The sequence below is a fragment of the Erpetoichthys calabaricus genome, chromosome 13 (genome assembly GCF_900747795.2).
Source record: "Erpetoichthys calabaricus chromosome 13, fErpCal1.3, whole genome shotgun sequence".
In the NCBI taxonomy this organism is placed as follows: Eukaryota; Metazoa; Chordata; class Cladistia; order Polypteriformes; family Polypteridae; genus Erpetoichthys; species Erpetoichthys calabaricus.
The window spans coordinates 102,126,319-102,144,035 of NC_041406.2; the positions used below are offsets into that span (position 1 = coordinate 102,126,319).

The 17,717-nt window shown below is 40.9% G+C and overlaps 1 protein-coding gene across 1 annotated transcript in view; it reads left to right on the top strand.

Annotated features, from left to right (window-relative positions):
* Window positions 1-17,717, top strand: part of LOC114642217 (IQ motif and ankyrin repeat domain-containing protein 1) — a 74,689-nt gene that overhangs the window by 15,813 nt on the left and 41,159 nt on the right. Inside the window, exon 4 of the mRNA XM_051935951.1 lies at window positions 11,817-11,950. Within this exon, the coding sequence (XP_051791911.1) occupies window positions 11,817-11,950 (134 nt within the window). The remainder of the gene's footprint in view (window positions 1-11,816; window positions 11,951-17,717) is intronic.

Genomic DNA, 17,717 nt, shown 5'->3' on the forward strand with positions numbered 1-17,717 from the left:
TGGGTCGGTGGGGGGAGTACTTCGAAGACCTCCTCAATCCCATTAACATGCCTTCCAATGAGGAAGCAGAGCCTGGGGACTCAGAGGTGGGCTCCCCCATCTCTGGGACTGAGGTCACCGAGGTGGTCAAAAAACTCCTTGGTGGCAGGGCCCCGGGGGTGGATGAGATACGCCCGGAGTTCCTCAAGGCTCTGGATGTTGTAGGACTGTCTTGGTTGACACGCCTCTGCAACATCGCATGGACATCAGGGACAGTGCCTCTGGATTGGCAGACCGGGGTGGTGATCCCCCTCTTTAAGAAGGGGGATCGGAGGGTGTGTTCCAACTACAGAGGGATCACACTCCTCAGCCTCCCTGGAAAAGTCTATTCAGGGGTCCTGGAGAGGAGGGTCCGTCGGATAGTCGAGCCTCGGATTCAGGAGGAACAGTGTGGTTTTCGTCCTGGTCGCGGAACAGTGGACCAGCTCTATACCCTTAGCAGGGTCCTGGAGGGTGCATGGGAGTTTGCCCAACCAGTCTACATGTGTTTTGTGGACTTGGAAAAGGCATTCGACCGTGTCCCTCGGGGAATCCTGTGGGGGGTACTCCGAGAGTATGGGGTACCGGCCCCCCTGATAAGGGCTGTTCGGTCCCTGTACGATCGGTGCCAGAGCTTGGTCCGCATTGCCAGCAGTAAGTCAAACCCGTTTCCAGTGAGAGTTGGACTCCGCCAGGGCTGCCCTTTGTCACCGATTCTGTTCATAACTTTTATGGACAGAATTTCTAGGCGCAGCCAGGGCGTTGAGGGGGTCCGGTTTGGTGGGCTCAGGATTGGGTCACTGCTTTTTGCAGATGATGTTGTCCTGTTTGCTTCATCAGGCCGTGATCTTCAGCTCTCTCTGGATCGGTTCGCAGCTGAGTGTGAAGCGGCTGGGATGAGAATCAGCACCTCCAAATCCAAGACCATGGTCCTCAGCCGGAAAAGGGTGGAGTGCCCTCTCAGGGTTGGTAGCGAGATCCTGCCTCAAGTGGAGGAGTTCAAGTATCTCGGGATCTTGTTCACGAGTGAGGGAAGAATGGAGCGTGAGATCGACAGGCGGATCGGTGCGGCATCCGCAGTAATGCGGGCGCTGCATCGGTCTGTCGTGGTGAAAAAGGAGCTGAGCCGCAAGGCGAAGCTCTCAATTTACCAGTCAATCTATGTTCCTACCCTCACCTATGGTCATGAACTATGGGTAGTGACCGAAAGAACGAGATCGCGAATACAAGTGGCTGAAATGAGTTTCCTCCGCAGGGTGTCTGGGCTTTCCCTTAAAGATAGGGTGAGAAGCTCAGTCATCCGGGAGGGGCTCAGAGTAGAGCCGCTGCTCCTCCGCATCGAGAGGATTCAGATGAGGTGGCTTGGGCATCTGATCAGGATGCCTCCTGGACGCCTCCCTGGTGAGGTGTTCCGGGCACGTCCAACCGGGAGGAGGCCCCAGGGAAGACCCAGGACACGTTGGAGGGACTATATCTCTCGACTGGCCTGGGAACGCCTTGGGATTCTCCCGGAAGAGCTAGAAGAAGTGGCCGGGGAGAGGGAAGTCTGGGCATCTCTGCTCAAGCTGCTGCCCCCGCGACCCGACCTCGGATAAGCGGGAGACAATGGATGGATGGATGGACATTTAGTTTTTGGTATTTTTGGTTTGCCTTTATATTTGTGGACTTTGTGTACCTAATGGGTTTTGGAATGTGTATCAGTGGGCAAAAATGACAAATGTATCCTTTTAAAACTGTATCTACAACACAATAAAGTGGGGTAGTAGAAAGTGAAGGGGCCTCAATATTTTCACTGTAAATGTAAAAAGCGTTTGTGCCTCACAGCTCTTGGGCTCCTGTTTGGTGTACGCCCTTTGTGAGATTCATTATTTGTTTTGTTCTCAGCGTTGCCTCTTAAGTGAATTGTTTCCTTGAGATTATCCAGTTCTGAGATCACGTGGAAGATTTTTTTTTTTGTTAAGGACCGAATTCTCTTATGTACTATATCTACATATATTTAGGTGAATAGATATCCTCTGTCTTTGTCTCCTTATAAATTTTTGCAGGGCACACCTTCTGTTTCCATGGCAAACCCCAAAACACAGTTCTATACAAAAACAGTCAGTCTTTTGTCGATTTTTCTTTTGTTGTTTCACTTTTTGATTGTGAGAGGCTCACACACACACATTTCTCTACAGTATATATTAAATCCAACGTCTGTCTGTCCGTCTGTATCTCTGTCCGCTTTTCACAAGAGAACTACTTAACAGATTTAGATCGGGTTTTTTTCTGTAACTTGCTTGAACATTCCGGTTGATTTTGCGACTTCTCTCATTGCACTATGTATCACAGTTTGCTTGTGGTGCTGTTTTATTTGTGTGAATCCGAGAGACACACAGTGGGTTGAGGGGAGTGGGGTGGGGCCCTCCTCACTCATGCACCAGCCTCGGGGTATATCTTACATCCGCTTAGCTAATGAACGATAGAACTACTTAACGGAATTAGATTGGGTTTTATTCTATAATTTGCTTGAACATTCCAGTTGATTTTGTGACTTCTCTCTTCATGCTAAGAATCATAGTTCACTTGCAGGAGTGATATATTCATGCTAATCCGAGACAGAGGCTGCTGGCCGAGGGGAGGGGGAAGTGTGACGCCAGGAGTAGGGAGCCGGGCAGGACCCTCCTCATTGTCCTGTTTCACTACTATGTGGGCAGAGCCGCGGAGGACAGCTAGTATTGTCATAATTGTCAGCACTTCTGTGAATATTTCCCTTGGTTGTATTAAGTTTTTCTTTTGATCTGTTCATGTAAAACTAAGCTTAATTTTTTTACTTTGATTTTGATTTTTCATCTTGTGATTTTTATATTTCCATCATACTTTGGATTCCCCATGATGCCATTGTATTTTATTTATGGGCACCACAGTGTTGTGTACATGTTAATAATTATTGGATGTCTGTTGCTAAGAATATGCCCCTGGAAGTTGTGTCATGTGACATCATTTGCTCACTGCTGTTTAAGCTGCTTCTAAATGGTACTCAGTGTCCAAGCTTATGGATATTAAATCAATAACTCCTCAAATGGGCTTTGTTAATAGATTCCCTTGGGTGTGAGGCTTTTTTGCTAGTTTGTTTTTTACTTTAATTTCTGATTAATGATTTAGGTTTAATTGCATGAGTCTTGAGAGTTTCTGGTTTTGAGCCCTGCTTGTGTTGTGACTTAAATTTCATTTTTTGGCCCTTCTCTGTTGTGCTTGCCAACCTCTGTCATGTCTGTACACATACAGTATAAGACAACTGAAAATCAAATGCAGCAATGCAGTAATGAGAATTCATTGATATGTATGACGTTTGGGCATATTCATGTTTGGCTGCCATTTTCTGTCTTTAACAAATAGGGTTGGGTGACTGCCTTGTGTTGTCAACACAGCCCACAAACCTGTCTTAGGTTTGGAAGATGTTTGGATTGCTTTGGCATGTTCGAAGAGCTCAGGCAGTAACAACACATGTTGTAGGCATACATATGCAAAGAACTCTAAAAGGTCCGGTAGTCATTTTGGGTGTAACAAATATGTTAGTCAGTGAAACTATGAGATAGCGGACTTGGACTTTGGTAAACAATTAGTTAAAGCGCTCAATGTATTTGTTAGAAAATATTCTAAATTGGCCCTAGTGTGTGCTTGGTGTGTGGATGTGTTTGTGTGTGTCCTGCGGTGAGTTGGCACCCTGCCCGGGATTGGTTCCTGCCTTGTGCCCTGTGTTGGCTGGGATTGGCTCCAGCAGACCCCCGTGACCCTGTGTTCGGATTCAGCAGGTTGGAAAATGGATGGATGGATGGATATTTAGAATTTAGATTTAAAAATATGGCTTTACAATTTGACTTTAATTATTAATTTTACTGATGCAACAGAGCTGATTATAATTGTTTTAAAAAGAATTTGGTTGTTAGAACAACTAGAGATTTTTTAAAGGTCATGGAATTTTTAATGAAACATGTAGCCAGAACTAACAAAAAAGTCACTAAATGAAAATTAATGTAAGCAACATTTTTTGTGAAAATACCGAAATTATGATACCGAGCATTTTTATGTTGACACATCTGTCAAATATCATTAATTATTTAATTGCAGCCTCACCACCTTGAATAAGACAGATTTTCAAAGTTATCACAAAACAATTGAGCTGGCATGCATTTCCAAGGGCTTGAATGTGGCATGCGGAAACTAATTCTTATATTTGTGCCTGGACTTGTAAACTGGAATGAAGAGTGCACATATGGTCTTTCTGTACTTTAGCCTTAAAGTAAAAAAAAAAGAAAAAAGAAAGATAAGAATGAAAAATTAACAGATTTGTGAGGTTTATACCCAAAATTTGGAACTGATTAAGAATAGAGTCTCAAAAAACAATGAGCAAAAAAAGTGTAATGTAAAATAAAATGTTAAAACAGAAGTCAGATCAGTGTACTCTTGAGTGTGTGAATTGAGGCAATACAGTAATATGTTTGCTGTTTTGTTGCTAATAGCTATTCAATAGATAAAAGAAACTATCTTTTATAATTCGAACGTGACATGAATCAATCAGTTTCCTTTCTTGTTCTCCTGCAAACGCATTCTTCTTCACTGAGGTGGCACTTTTTGGGTCATTAGATCCAGCAGGCATGGGCGGGCCGTGTTATCTAATGTGAGATGATTGTACACAGGCGGAGCCACAGTCACTCGTTCATTCAAAACAAAAGCAGTTATGCTGGATCATTTTTGTAATTATTGAGGTTATTCGGGCTTGTCTAATTGTTTTACTTGGTATGATATCATCTGATAGTAAATGATCAGCTTGTTAAAATGCTAACATGCCTTATATAATTAAAATGATTTTACAAATAATATTTGATGCTTCTTGGATTTTTTTGAAATTGCTGGGAAAAGATGTCATTTTTCCTGACACCATCTCTTCACAGAAGTATCCTTTTCTGTTTTGGAGTATGTTGAATGTGTTTAGATGGTCCTCACTGAATATTTTTTTTTTTACTAGGTGAGTCTTCCCACATTGCCCAGGTGCAAAAGTATAAAGCAAGAAACACAAAAGTGAAAACTCACTGCAACCCCGAGCCATCCCTGTTGCCCCCTTGGTAGCTGAACATTATATGACCTGGGGGCTGAATTGCAAGTCTATGGCTTGTAAATCAAAGTTCTGAGTAAAGAACAAACAAACACCCTACTTTATAGACAGAGATTTCAGAATGTATTCATGCACACTATATGGCCAAAAGTATGTGGACCCGCCCCCCCCCCAATATTACTGAGTTAGGATGCTTCAGCTGCACCCATTGTCAACAGGTGTATAAAATCAGCACATAGCCATGCAATCTTCATTGAAGAGCATTGGCCATAGAATAGGTTGTACTGAAGTGCACAGTCACTTTAAACTTGGCACACTCATAGGACGCCGCCTTTGCCATAAGTTAGTACATCTGACATTTCTGCTCTGGTCAACTGTAAGTGATGTTATTGTGAAGTGGAAGTGTCAAGGAACAACAACACCTCAGTCACAAAGTGGTAGGCCACACAAACTCACAAACTGGGGCCACCAAGTGCTGATGTGCATAGTGTGTAAAAATCAACCATCCTCTGTTGCACTGCTCATGGCTGAGTTAGAAACTGCCTCTGCAAGCAACATCAGCATAAGAACTATGTGTCAGGAGCTTCAAAGAAAAAGGTTTTGATGGCTGAGCAGCTGCACAAAACCCTAATAGCAATATGCACAATGCCAAGTACCAGCGAGAGTGGTGTAAAGTACAACACCATTGGACTCTGGAGCAGTGGAAACATGTTTTCTGGAACAATGAATCACATGTCACTATCTTCCTGGGTCTTCAACAATTAAACCCACTTTCATTCAGACATTGACGAATGGATGCAATTTGAAACTGTCATATCTTTATCTTGGAGGTGAGCCTAAATCTTGTCTTGATGTTTCTTTTGGTTGTTTCTCCACCATTGAAACTATCCTTCTGTTCAGTCTGGGGATAGTTTTCCACTTGCAGCCATGTCCAGAGAGTTCACTTCTGGTTGGATGGCATATATAAGCAGTGTGCACTTCCCACCAGTCCCCCGTGACTCCCCAACTAAGTCCCCTTCCAGAACACTTTCACCAATCACAGAAATTATTGAGTTATTAATCCATCACTTCTGAAAAGCAAATGGCTTGGAAGTGTGGGTTTGCATTTCTTTTAAATGGAATTTTTCAGACCTTCTCCTATTCACTTCCACCTTCATGCCCCTTCTTCTCTAGCAAGTGCCTTTAGCAAGCTGGTAGCCTTTTAAAGGGTTGTAAATTGCATTTCTGAGTTAGTTACCATCAGGTGGAAAAGAGGGCATACATTTTTTAAAAATTTGAATTGAAATTGTATATATTTACAAACAGCGACATAAGACGTATATGAATAGTGCCAAGCATTCATTGGGATAATGCAAAATATTTTAACATAGCGATGTGCGTTTCTTCTCCCTAGTCCAGCAGAGCGCAGAGAAGATAAAGAGATTAAATATTCACAGTGGATTGGACGGAAGGAATGTCTGTGTCTCTTACCTTAAACACACTATTGGCTCTATGAGACTATCACTGATATATACATGAAAAATAAAAACGGTCATGAAGAAAATTCCCACACCTGATGACCTTTCCTTGTAAAACAATATGATTTCCAATACTGAGTATCAGCGTTAAAGAAGATGTCCTCAACTACACTAGACTGAAAACCCAAAAATGATGAAAATACCATTTGCTGTATATAATAGAGAAGCGAACCCTGACTTTTGGGGGTTGACAAGGTTGCAAACACATTTGCATAGCAATTGTGCCACGACACTTGTAAAATGAGGAATAGATGGAAATAGGCCAACAACATATCTATCTATCTATCTATCTAACATGGCCACACCACCCAAATATTAACATACTGTGAAAAAGATGAGACACAGACATCGTAAAGTTTTGGAGCAGCCACCTGTATTTTATTCCACAGCTGCAAAATAGGTTGCAAATTGAACAGAGATGTTCACTGTTTTGAGTCCAAGACAGAACTGACTAGATGTAAGCAAGATGGCGGCTTTGAAGTGACGTCATCATTGGGGCCAGAACTGGAAAGGATGTCATCGGGACCGGAAGAGACGTCTTCAGAGGCACCAGAACTTGATGGGATTTCCCGAGAACGGTCTGCAAGGAAATGAGAAAGACAGTCAGTGCACCTCTCCACCCCTTGGTCTGTTGTGATATTACAATTACTCAAGCCCTTTAGCTGCTTCCTACTCACACGTCTGTGACAATACACATTAGAATATGTCATGAGAAATAAAACATATCACACACCAACTATGTATACAACTATCTACAAACTCAACAATGAAAAGCAATCAATATATAGAATGTATGTTCCTGAATCACTCTCTTAGATGATATATACTGTCCCAAAAGTCTTTACTGTGTGACTGGTGGTACAGACCAGAAAAGATTTAGAAAGAGTATTCTGGGTGACCCCGTTTAATATAGAATGAAAAAAATATTGTGGGTATGGCGGCAAAACTAAAAGAATGGCCAGCAGTGGTCCAAAGCTTTAACTTCTCCATGTGGAGTCACGTGGTAGGTATCATGGCAGTCCACCCTCCATGATGTTTGTTTTAAATGAGACCCCATCATCCAGGAGACCTTTGCTTTTATGGAGCCAGGCCAGAAGGGTCAGGGCTTCCTCTGGGCAATGGAGGTTTGGTCAGTTGACCTGCTTGGGTGTCTTCTCAGAGCAACAGGCAAAGTAGAGGGTACTGTGAGTGAAAGTGCACCCTCTTCATTACCTTAACAGAGCCCAGAAGATGGTGCCCTGGCACACATGCATGATGACTGTAAATGGTGGTTATGGATCCCGTTGTGCAACAGTTACTTGCCAAAAAGATGTTTGGAAATAGTCTCCCTTTTTAAACTGCTTCCTGAAACACGAATCATATGATCCAGTCCTACTACCAGGGTCCAGAAGAATCTTCTGAGACCCCCTGTTTTTCCATAAAGAGCTACCAAAGACAGGAATGGAAAAAAATACTTCAAAAATACTGTCCTTGTATCGGTGCCAATCCAACTTTGCTGTGATAGCAGGTTCAAAATGGGTTTCTTGCTGACGTCTATGATCGAGTGTGAGGAAAACTGAAAAAGCCAAAAAGCTCCAGCATATTCTTCTCTTCTGATTTTATATGTACAGTGCCTACAGTGACAAAGACAATTCCCACAAGCCCCTTGCACTCAAAAGTGTTTAAATCCACAGACCCCATATTTACCACCCAGGATCTGTGCTGTCAGTATTGTTAATAACACATACTGTATCTAACATTAAAAAGGACATACGAAACAAAAGGAAACCCCCACATGTGGCAATGCTGCAGTAGTACATACAAATAGTAATGAACCCTTACTGTACATCTCGTTCATCTGCAGAAAGCTGCAGTGTCCTATGATTGATATTCAGAAATATGCCCTCTCTGAAAAATTCTCTAGTATGTTAATACTAAGAAACTTTATTTCTGATCCACTAAATGGTTAGCAAAATGAACTATGGAAAATGACAAATATCACAGTAGTCTCAATCAAATGATCAGTCTTTGTTTTATTGTAGTGTCTTTCACAGCCTAAATATATGCTGTATGAAATAGTGCCTGATTTTTTATTTTATTAAATTGTGTCCTCTACTAATACACCAATGCATAAAAATAATTGCTTTAGCACCCAGATCTTTGAATTAGGGCCTTTAGCACTGGCCCAAGGACATGGAGTGAGGCCCAAGATGTGGTTTCAGATCATTTGTATCAGTGAGTTCTTAGTAGTGAGGATGTGGATTCAGTGTGGGGTGAGCAGCCCAAGCCGAGGAATACCTTATGGAGACTCGTTGTCTGGGACACTGAGTTCAGTATGGTGTCCATGGTGCTGCAAAGTCATAGAGGAGCTACTAGACTAACTGTAGAAGTCAGCTCTTAAAAATAAAGGTCCCATGATGGTTCCTTAAAAGCTATTTTTGGTTCCCAAAAGAACCATCCACAAGAAGGCTCCAGGAAGAACCTTTGTTTATTTAGATCTGCAACAGCCTCTGTATATAACCAGGAACAGATAATAACGGATTTGTGAAATATCAATGTAGCATTCTTGATTTTAAACAACTCTTGCTGCATACAATAACACTGGCTAATTTGAGGTTTTTGTGATCTGTTGGCTGATCTGTTGGGTCCTGCTGTGTAGCTTACTAGATAGATAGATAGATAGATAGATAGATAGATAGATAGATAGATAGATAGATAGATAGATAGATAGATAGATAGATAGATAGATAGATAGATAGATAGATAGATAGATAGATAGATAGATAGATAGATAGATAGATAGATACTTTATTAATCCCAAGGGGAAATTCACATACTCCAGCAGCACCTTACTGATACAAAAAAAAAACCCATTAATTTAAAGATTGATAATAATGCAGGTAAAAAACACAATAACTTTGTATAATGTTAATGTTTACCCCCCCCCCCCCTCCCCCCCAACCCTCCAAGGGTGGAATTGAAGAGTCGCATAGTTTGGGGGAGAAACAATCTTCTCATTCTGACAGTGGAGTAGGACAGTGACAGCAGTCTGTCGCTGAAGCTGCTCCTCTGTCTGGAGATGACACTGTTCAGTGGATGCAGTGGATTTTCCATAATTGATAGGAGCCTGCTGAGCGCCCGTCGCTCTGCCACAGATGTCAAGCTGTCCAGCTCCATGCCAACGATAGAGCCTGCCTTCCTCACCAGTTTGTCCAGGCGTGAGGCGTCCTTCTTATACTCCACATTAAAGATTTCTGTTTTGTCCACAGGTCCTATTCAAAGCCCAAAGAACCAAATTAATATGCTAAGAACTCTTCCCAGAGTTAAATGGTTCTTTGTTAAGCATTGGTACTGTGTGGAACCACACAACCCAACGAGGTGCTGTTTTCAAACTGTGTTTTTTTAAGTGTGTCCAGAAAATGATAGGAACTGAAGCTTTTCATGCTACGCAAGCAGATGAGACAGTGGTAGAAGTGTTTATATTATGAAGGAAAATGTTAATCCTATTTGTAACACTTCAATAGTTTATTCTTCAGAATAAACAAGAGCAAAAAGCAAAGTTTGCAAATGTATTTTCAACACAAGATGAGTTATAAATATGTGGAGCAAATTTAAAAAAATGTGAAAGTGGACCCTCAGACCTGTTCAAAAGACCAAAACTGACACACTATGCTGAATTAAACAGTGAATTCTGCTCCAAAGTTTTAATATTTTTTTATACTTTTTCTCTTTATCTTTAGTCAATTGTGATACATTGAATATGCTTTCATTGTATCTTACAGTTCTTATTGTGGCACTCGTAGTCCCCCTAGTGGACAAACCTGAAAACAACATGCACTACCTGTGCTGCTAAAAACCTCTGATGACAGAACAGACGCACATTTAAGTCAATATTTATGACTTTTTAAAAGACTAGGGGGCTCTACCCCCCTGCTCGTTTCGTCTGCCAACCCCCAATTAACTTTTCTTCAATATCGCATTGAATTTTGTTTGGACTTACATCGTGACAACACAACGAATAACTGCCCGTGAGTGAATATCATTTCTTTCTCTCTAATAAATAAAATGACTTTTTCGAATGTTTGTCCCTGTGATTTGTTAATTGTCATAGCAAAAGCTATTCTAATGGGAAACTGTAAACATTTTAATACGAATGGCATATCAAGATCTCCTTTCGTGTCTAATGTTATCTGCGGAAGACTTACTACATTACCTTTCTTGTCGCCTGTTAAAATTTTACGTTAGAATTGTTCAAGCAATTTTGAATACATCTAATCTTGTCCAACTGCATAGACCATCACTCATACATAAATTAAACAATAAAATTAAGATACATCCTTCTTTCAACAGTTATTCATCCAGTGGAAGACTGGACAGTGTTAACGGTTGTAGATATTCTACGAGATTTTGTAAGTTGATGTGTTCATCTTCCACACCATCACCACAAACTTTTTCAGCATAGTCTATGGATACACATTTAAACAGTTTGCCCTGTAACCTATTGACAATTTTCATGCTAATTTGTTTGACGTCATCGTTTCTCAGTGCTAGGATTGCCCATGTACTTATTTCTTCTGTTGATAGCCCTTCGGGATAAAATTCTTCAATAAGACTTGGACATAATAAGTCTTCTTTTATTGGGAACTTAAAGTGAGGAAAATGTAAAAATTTATAAGAGCTGAGAACGCAAGAACTGTGTCTGACAAAAAGCACTCACATGAATGAGACGTGAGAGGACCGTGGCTGTGGGCCTTTAGCCCGAAATGGTTGAGAGAAGGGCAGGACCCCCTCTAACTAAGTGCCAAAATGGTAAGGAAGTAGAAAGTGCGGATAACTCACAGCACCAGCAGTCTGGGATCAGATATCGGCCTCGTTGCAGGTTCTCCTTTATATTAATGAGGGTCTCCTGATTGTTTCAAAATATGCTTGCCAGGCTCATTGATAGCCCTAAGTTGGTCCAGTATGACAGACTGTACCCAGTGATGGCCTGGTACCCCTATCCCAGTTTGGTTCCACACTTGCCTTCTGTGATGTCAGGATAGGATCTGGTGTCCCACAACCTGAATTGTGTAAGGAGAATTAAAAAAAACAGGTAAATAGATTAATAAAACTATTTTTTTTTGTCTTGCCAACAGACAATCAGCAGCGAATCTTTATATGTCATCAAGTAATGTAATTCTGTGTACTTTACTTTCTGTTTATTTCAGAAGTAAGCCTTGAAGATAAGGCAGCACTCGTAATTCAGTGTGCATTTCGGCAACATCTGGCTCGAAAGGAACTGGCAAACAGGAGAAAAAAGAAGCAGGAATACAAGGAGATAATGGACCGTCTCCAGAAAGAGGTCAGATTATATTTAAAATGAACTGGGAGAGCAGTGGCCTGGGACTGGTCTCTACAAATTCAGTGTACAAGACCAAAATACACAGTAGACTGTATTAGGGCTTGATGGGCCTTTGGGCTGCCCGCAAATATAGAAAAGTTGAACAGTGAAGTGAAAGCCATAGCTTTTGTCAACAAACACACACCAAGTGGTGCGGGCAGCCATTTATCTTCCTTTGGGGAGCTGAGGTTTAATCCAGTCGTAGTGGCAAACAAATACAAAATTAAATAAAACCATGTCTGCGCAGTATATTAAAGTTTAGTTTGACATATATACATTGTGACAGACGTCCGGGGACCTTGCCCCACTGGGACGCCGTGAGAAGGGAAGGACTGGGAGAAGGGCAGTGTCTTCCCTGGAATGGAATGGCTGGAGGGCAGCCACCCTGGATTGTATGGGGACCATGGACCTGGGGAGCTCAACCCTATGGAGCGACGTGGCCACCACCAGAGGATGCCTGGGCTGCTCCGGAACTGGGCTATGCAGCACTTCCGCCACACCCGGAACTGCTGCCGGACGTTGATTGGGGGCAACCTGCAGCACTTCCGGGTACTGTATAAAAGAGGCCGCCTCACTCCACTCGGGAGCCGGAGTCGGGTGGAAGAGGACGGAGCTTGTGAGTGAGGAGTTAGAGGCGGCAGAAGAGAGAGCGAAAGGAACTTTATTGTGGTTATTTTGTGCACTGTGGTGTGGGCCAGTAAATAACACATGTGTTTTGGGACATTCTGTGTCTGCCTGTTTGTGTCCAAGTACAAATATTCCACAACAAATATTGGCCCATTCTTTAGATTTCAGTATGTCAGATAGTGTAGGATTTACACTCATTGCAGAGCCTCTTACAGTGGTCTTTGGAGTTATTTCAAACGACTTTGACTATTTGTTGATAAGCTGACCATTATTTGCTGCACTACATTGTTAGTGTGTCAACTATCATCCATCAATCCATTCCTTCTACACTTCTTTTCAAAACCTGCTTATCTTGAGTAGGGTTGCAGGGAAACTGGAACCTATCCCAGCAAAAATAGGGTATAAGGCAGGAACGATCTCAAGACAGGATGCCAGGCCATTGCAGGGAGGGGCATCAAATAATTCTGCTCATTTAGAGAAATCTTAAAACACCCTTCATAACATGATAAGAAGATTAATGAGCTCCTGCCTCTGTCTCTACGAAAGTCCTGTTTTGGTTGTATAACAGACTGCGCTTTTTTATATTACTAATTTGTTGTCTATTCTGAGGGAAGGGGGGTCAGGCTATGTCCACACTAATTTAAACAAAACAATCTCCATTGACACTAGCATTATCACATTGTTTCTAAAAGTATCGCTATTCTCTCTGAAACAAATGAAAAGCATATGATATAGATGATTGCTTACCTAGGCATGAACACATTGGCGGAAAAGTCCTTCAAGGGATGGTAACACCACCGCCTACTGGATTTATCACAAAACTGTAGCAACTGCTAAATTTATTTGACATTCCCACAAGTATGCAGCATTCAAACTATACAAAATGCAACTTAGAATCATATAGCTAAGCAACACAGCAAGCGCCATGGAAAGCAACTCTTCAATATCCACTATTTGGGAATAGGATTTACTTTCGCTCAAGGGGAACCAATCAGCAATGAGATGTTGGATGAACAGGATCCAGTCAGAGAAGAGATATATCTTCTTCTTCTACTTTCGGCTGCTCCCGTAAGGGGTTGTCACAGCGGATCATCTATAATAAGCACAAACAAATCAGAGCAAATTAGTCTGCTTATTTAAAAATCTCCATTTTTTACCTGTCCAAGTTGCAATGCTGAGTCTGCATTTTTAGAAGTATTTGGTTCTGGAAAGCATTTTCAAAAGTCTCTGTTTTTGAGGATTAAAAACACTAGGATATTATAGATGAAACACAAAAACCAAGGATAATGTCTGTGTTTTTAAAGGAAAACCTAGCAGTGTGGATGTAGGCTTAGTGCAGGTTATAATTACAAATCTTAACTGTGTCTGTCATATATGCAATGGATTGAAGTTCTGATTGAGCAGACTTTTTACGTCCTGTAAAGTTATTACCTTGATACATATGTTTTATTGCCATAATGTAAAACTTAATCAGTAATACAGAGATTTGGAACAAATTAAACTTAATTTAAAATAATTTTTCTTTGACCACTGATTATGGTCTTACAGGGCCAGAATCTTTCCCAACAGCAGTGACACACAATGGTACAAAACATAAATGGAGAAGTAAGCCATATGAGCCCAGCCTTCTACAAAGCACCTCTGATGTATGTCAGTTAAACCGGTTGTTCAAATATTAAGAAATACGTGCAAACAGTTGCAATGCAAAAGCAAGATTTCACTACAAAACCTTGGCATTTTCCACTCCATATTAATTTTGCTTTCTTTTATTTTCTTTTACAATGTTATGCATGAGTGCATCTAAGCAAGTGAAAAATTATAACAACGTTAGGTGGAGACAAGTAAGTGAAGAAGGTATAAACATCCCAATGGGAGCTAGACAACTCGCCAGATTGTATCTTAGAAGAGCTCCACTGGAGGCACGTGTCATCACAAGGCACTATACAGAACCTGCAAGGTTATGTACTGCATTATAAATATGCTAAACTCCTGAATATAATAAAGCAAGACTGTAATACAAGTATAATCATCTGTCAAATCTTATTTTGCTGTATATAGCATCTCTGCATTAGTAGTGTACTTTGCAGAGCAGTACAGAATGAAACAGACAGACTCTGAATTAAATAAAATTCAAACAGTCATTCAAATAAAATAATCTTTTGATCCTCATTTTGCATGGTGCCCATAGCCTGTGTGCTTTCTGTTAAGTAAGGAGCTTTGCAGAGCTAATGAGATTAGAGTGTGAAAGTGACAAACTCCTACATAAATAAAATTGCAGGTACTGTAGAAAGGTCGCCTCTTGACCAGCATCCTGGTGTGAATCCTCTATCCAGCCATTTTCTCTGTGGAGTTTGCATGTTCTTTCTATTTCTTTGTGCATTTTCCGTTTGTTACTTTGGTTTTCCTCCCACATCCCCAAGAAGTTTGTGCAGGCTGTGGTGATTCTAGATTTAAGTCTGAATGTATATATGACTGGGTACTGCAGCTGATGGAAGGGCCTTGTTTCCAGAGCTGCCTGCTGCCACCGTAGGCTTCAGCACCCAGTTGGATTAAGCAGCAATACATCTAAATTATACAATACTCTTAAACAAGATGCTTTCCAGAGCAAATTTGACTATGAAATATACTGATAAATAAAAATAAAACTGCACCAAAAGTGCAATCATTAATTGTTATTTTATATAGTTTATTCTTATAATGTGAGTTTTAAAGAGCAACACAGACTGCAAGTGACTAATTCATAAACCAAATAAAATTACAACAGTAGTACAATCATTAATTCTCTATCAATCCTTTTCTGTGTACACCAGTACATTATAAAGATGCTTAGCAAGCAAGACAGGTTTAAACTGAGAAACTCCATGGAGTACAATAAAATAAATATTTGTACAAATGTAATCATCTCCTTATCCTTATTTTATGTAGTGCCATTAAACAGCAACTTTGAACAGTCTTGATGAGAACAGGCCTTTCAGTCCAACAAAGCTCACCAATCCCATCTGCCTAATTGTTCCAAATTAACTTCAAGTTCAGTTAATAAAGCTCCCTTCTGTCTCCCACCTCTCCTTGGTCATTTATTCCATGTATTTGTGGTTCTCTGTGTGAAGAAAAAAACTAACATTTGTGTGAAATCTGCCCTTAACAAGTTTCTATTTGAGTCCCCCTAGTTTCATTGAAGAACTTAAAGTAATAAATGGTATCCACAATACTAATTCCTTTCATAATCGTAAACACTCCAATCATGTCACTACTTAAACTGAGAAGGCTCGACTTCTTCAGTCTCCCCTCTTATGCTCAAACCTTCCGTAATCAGCCTAGTCGCTCTTCTCTGGATTTCCTCTTGTGCTGCTATGTCTTTTTTGTAATATGGACACCAGAACTACACAGTACTCCAGATAGTGCCGAACTTGGGTGTTATTTAACTTAAGCATAACCTCCCGTGACTTGCACTCCACACGTCATAGTATCTAACCTTCTATTAGATTTTGTGTTAAACAAAGTGAATTACACACCAAATAATAATATTATACAAAATGAAACTGACAAACTCAGGAGCACAATGGAATTATACTGTTTTCTGAGTACAGTCATTATTCTGTCTATTTTTTATGTAAGGCCTTTAAACAAAATACTTTATTGTAGAAAACTTACTTTACAGTAAAACATGAGATGAATCTGCCAAATCAGTAAATAAAATAAAAGTAAAAGTAATAGTACAAGTGCAGTGATTTGTATTGTTGTCCGCATATTGATTTGGCAAAATTTTACACCGGATGCCCTACCTGACGTAACCCTACCCATTTTTCTGGGCTTGGGACTGGCACAAAGAAACACACTGGTTTGTGCATCCCCCATGACATGTGCAGAGGAGAGATGCTGCGTATATTGGGAGAAGGATGCTAAGGATAGAGCTGCCAGGGAAGAGGAAAAGAGGAAGGCCTAAGTGAAGGTTTATGGATGTGGTGAGAGAGGACATGCAGGTGATGGGTGTAACAGAACAAGATGCAGAGGACAGAAAGATATGGAAAAAGATGATCCGCTGTGGCAACCCCTAATGGGAGCAGCCAAAAAAAGAAGAAGTATAAGTGCAGTGATCAAGAAATTTAGTAATCATTAATCAGTTTTAGGTTATACTGTGCCATTTTACAAAGTGCACAGAGTAACAGGAGTTGAAAGTGACCATCTCATCAATTCAGTTAAATTGCAATCATTAGTCATTTTTTTGTATTTGTTCCCATTTAACAAAGCAATTTATATTAAGCAAAGTGTTTCAAAGGTATGTAAGACTACAAGTCTGACTGACACAAGTAATAAAGAGAATAAAATTAAAGTGGGAACAGTCATTAATCAGACCTTCAGCTTCTGAAGGTGACACAACTCTAAATGACCTTTCTCACACATGCAAATCCTTTTTCTGTTTTGAATACTGAGGCTGACGAGCACAAAACAAGGCCAGGCATGCAAAGTTCAGCAACATTCAGGCAAAACCAAGAAATAAACTAATAACGCAAAGCAGAGGTCTGTGAGGGGGAATCAAACTAAATCATTTTTAGTCATTTTTAAGACACCGTGACCAGTAGGAGGTGCCCTGAACCCCAGACACAAGTGTACAGACATATTTAAGGGTTCAAATAAAGTATTTTTATTATACAAAATTACCTTTTGCAGGGTCATCTTTAAAACTCCAGTTCATTAAGCACAAAGCCAAAATACACATCCAGTTCTTAACTTCATACTCTAGCTGGCAAACCTTGGTGTCCCCTACCTCCTGATTCCAGCTCCCTGAGTGAGGTGAGACACTCATATTTTGTAGGACACTGGAGCATGTCTGGTGCCATAGAATTGCATGACGGAAGCACCTTTGGGCCACACATACGTTACCCAAGACCAAAGGAACCTGCCCTTCCATACTACAAATCCCATGCAGCTCTGTAGGTATCCAGACTAGGACCTGGTCAAACGATCACTGCCACCTCTTGTAGAGGGGGATGGATTGTCGTGTTTGTTAATTGTTTCTCCTCACAGGGATAGCAATGTAGGGTTGCACCTCCATCTTTCACTCCTTCCATTACAGCCTCCTGGCCGGGTAGGGAATTATTCT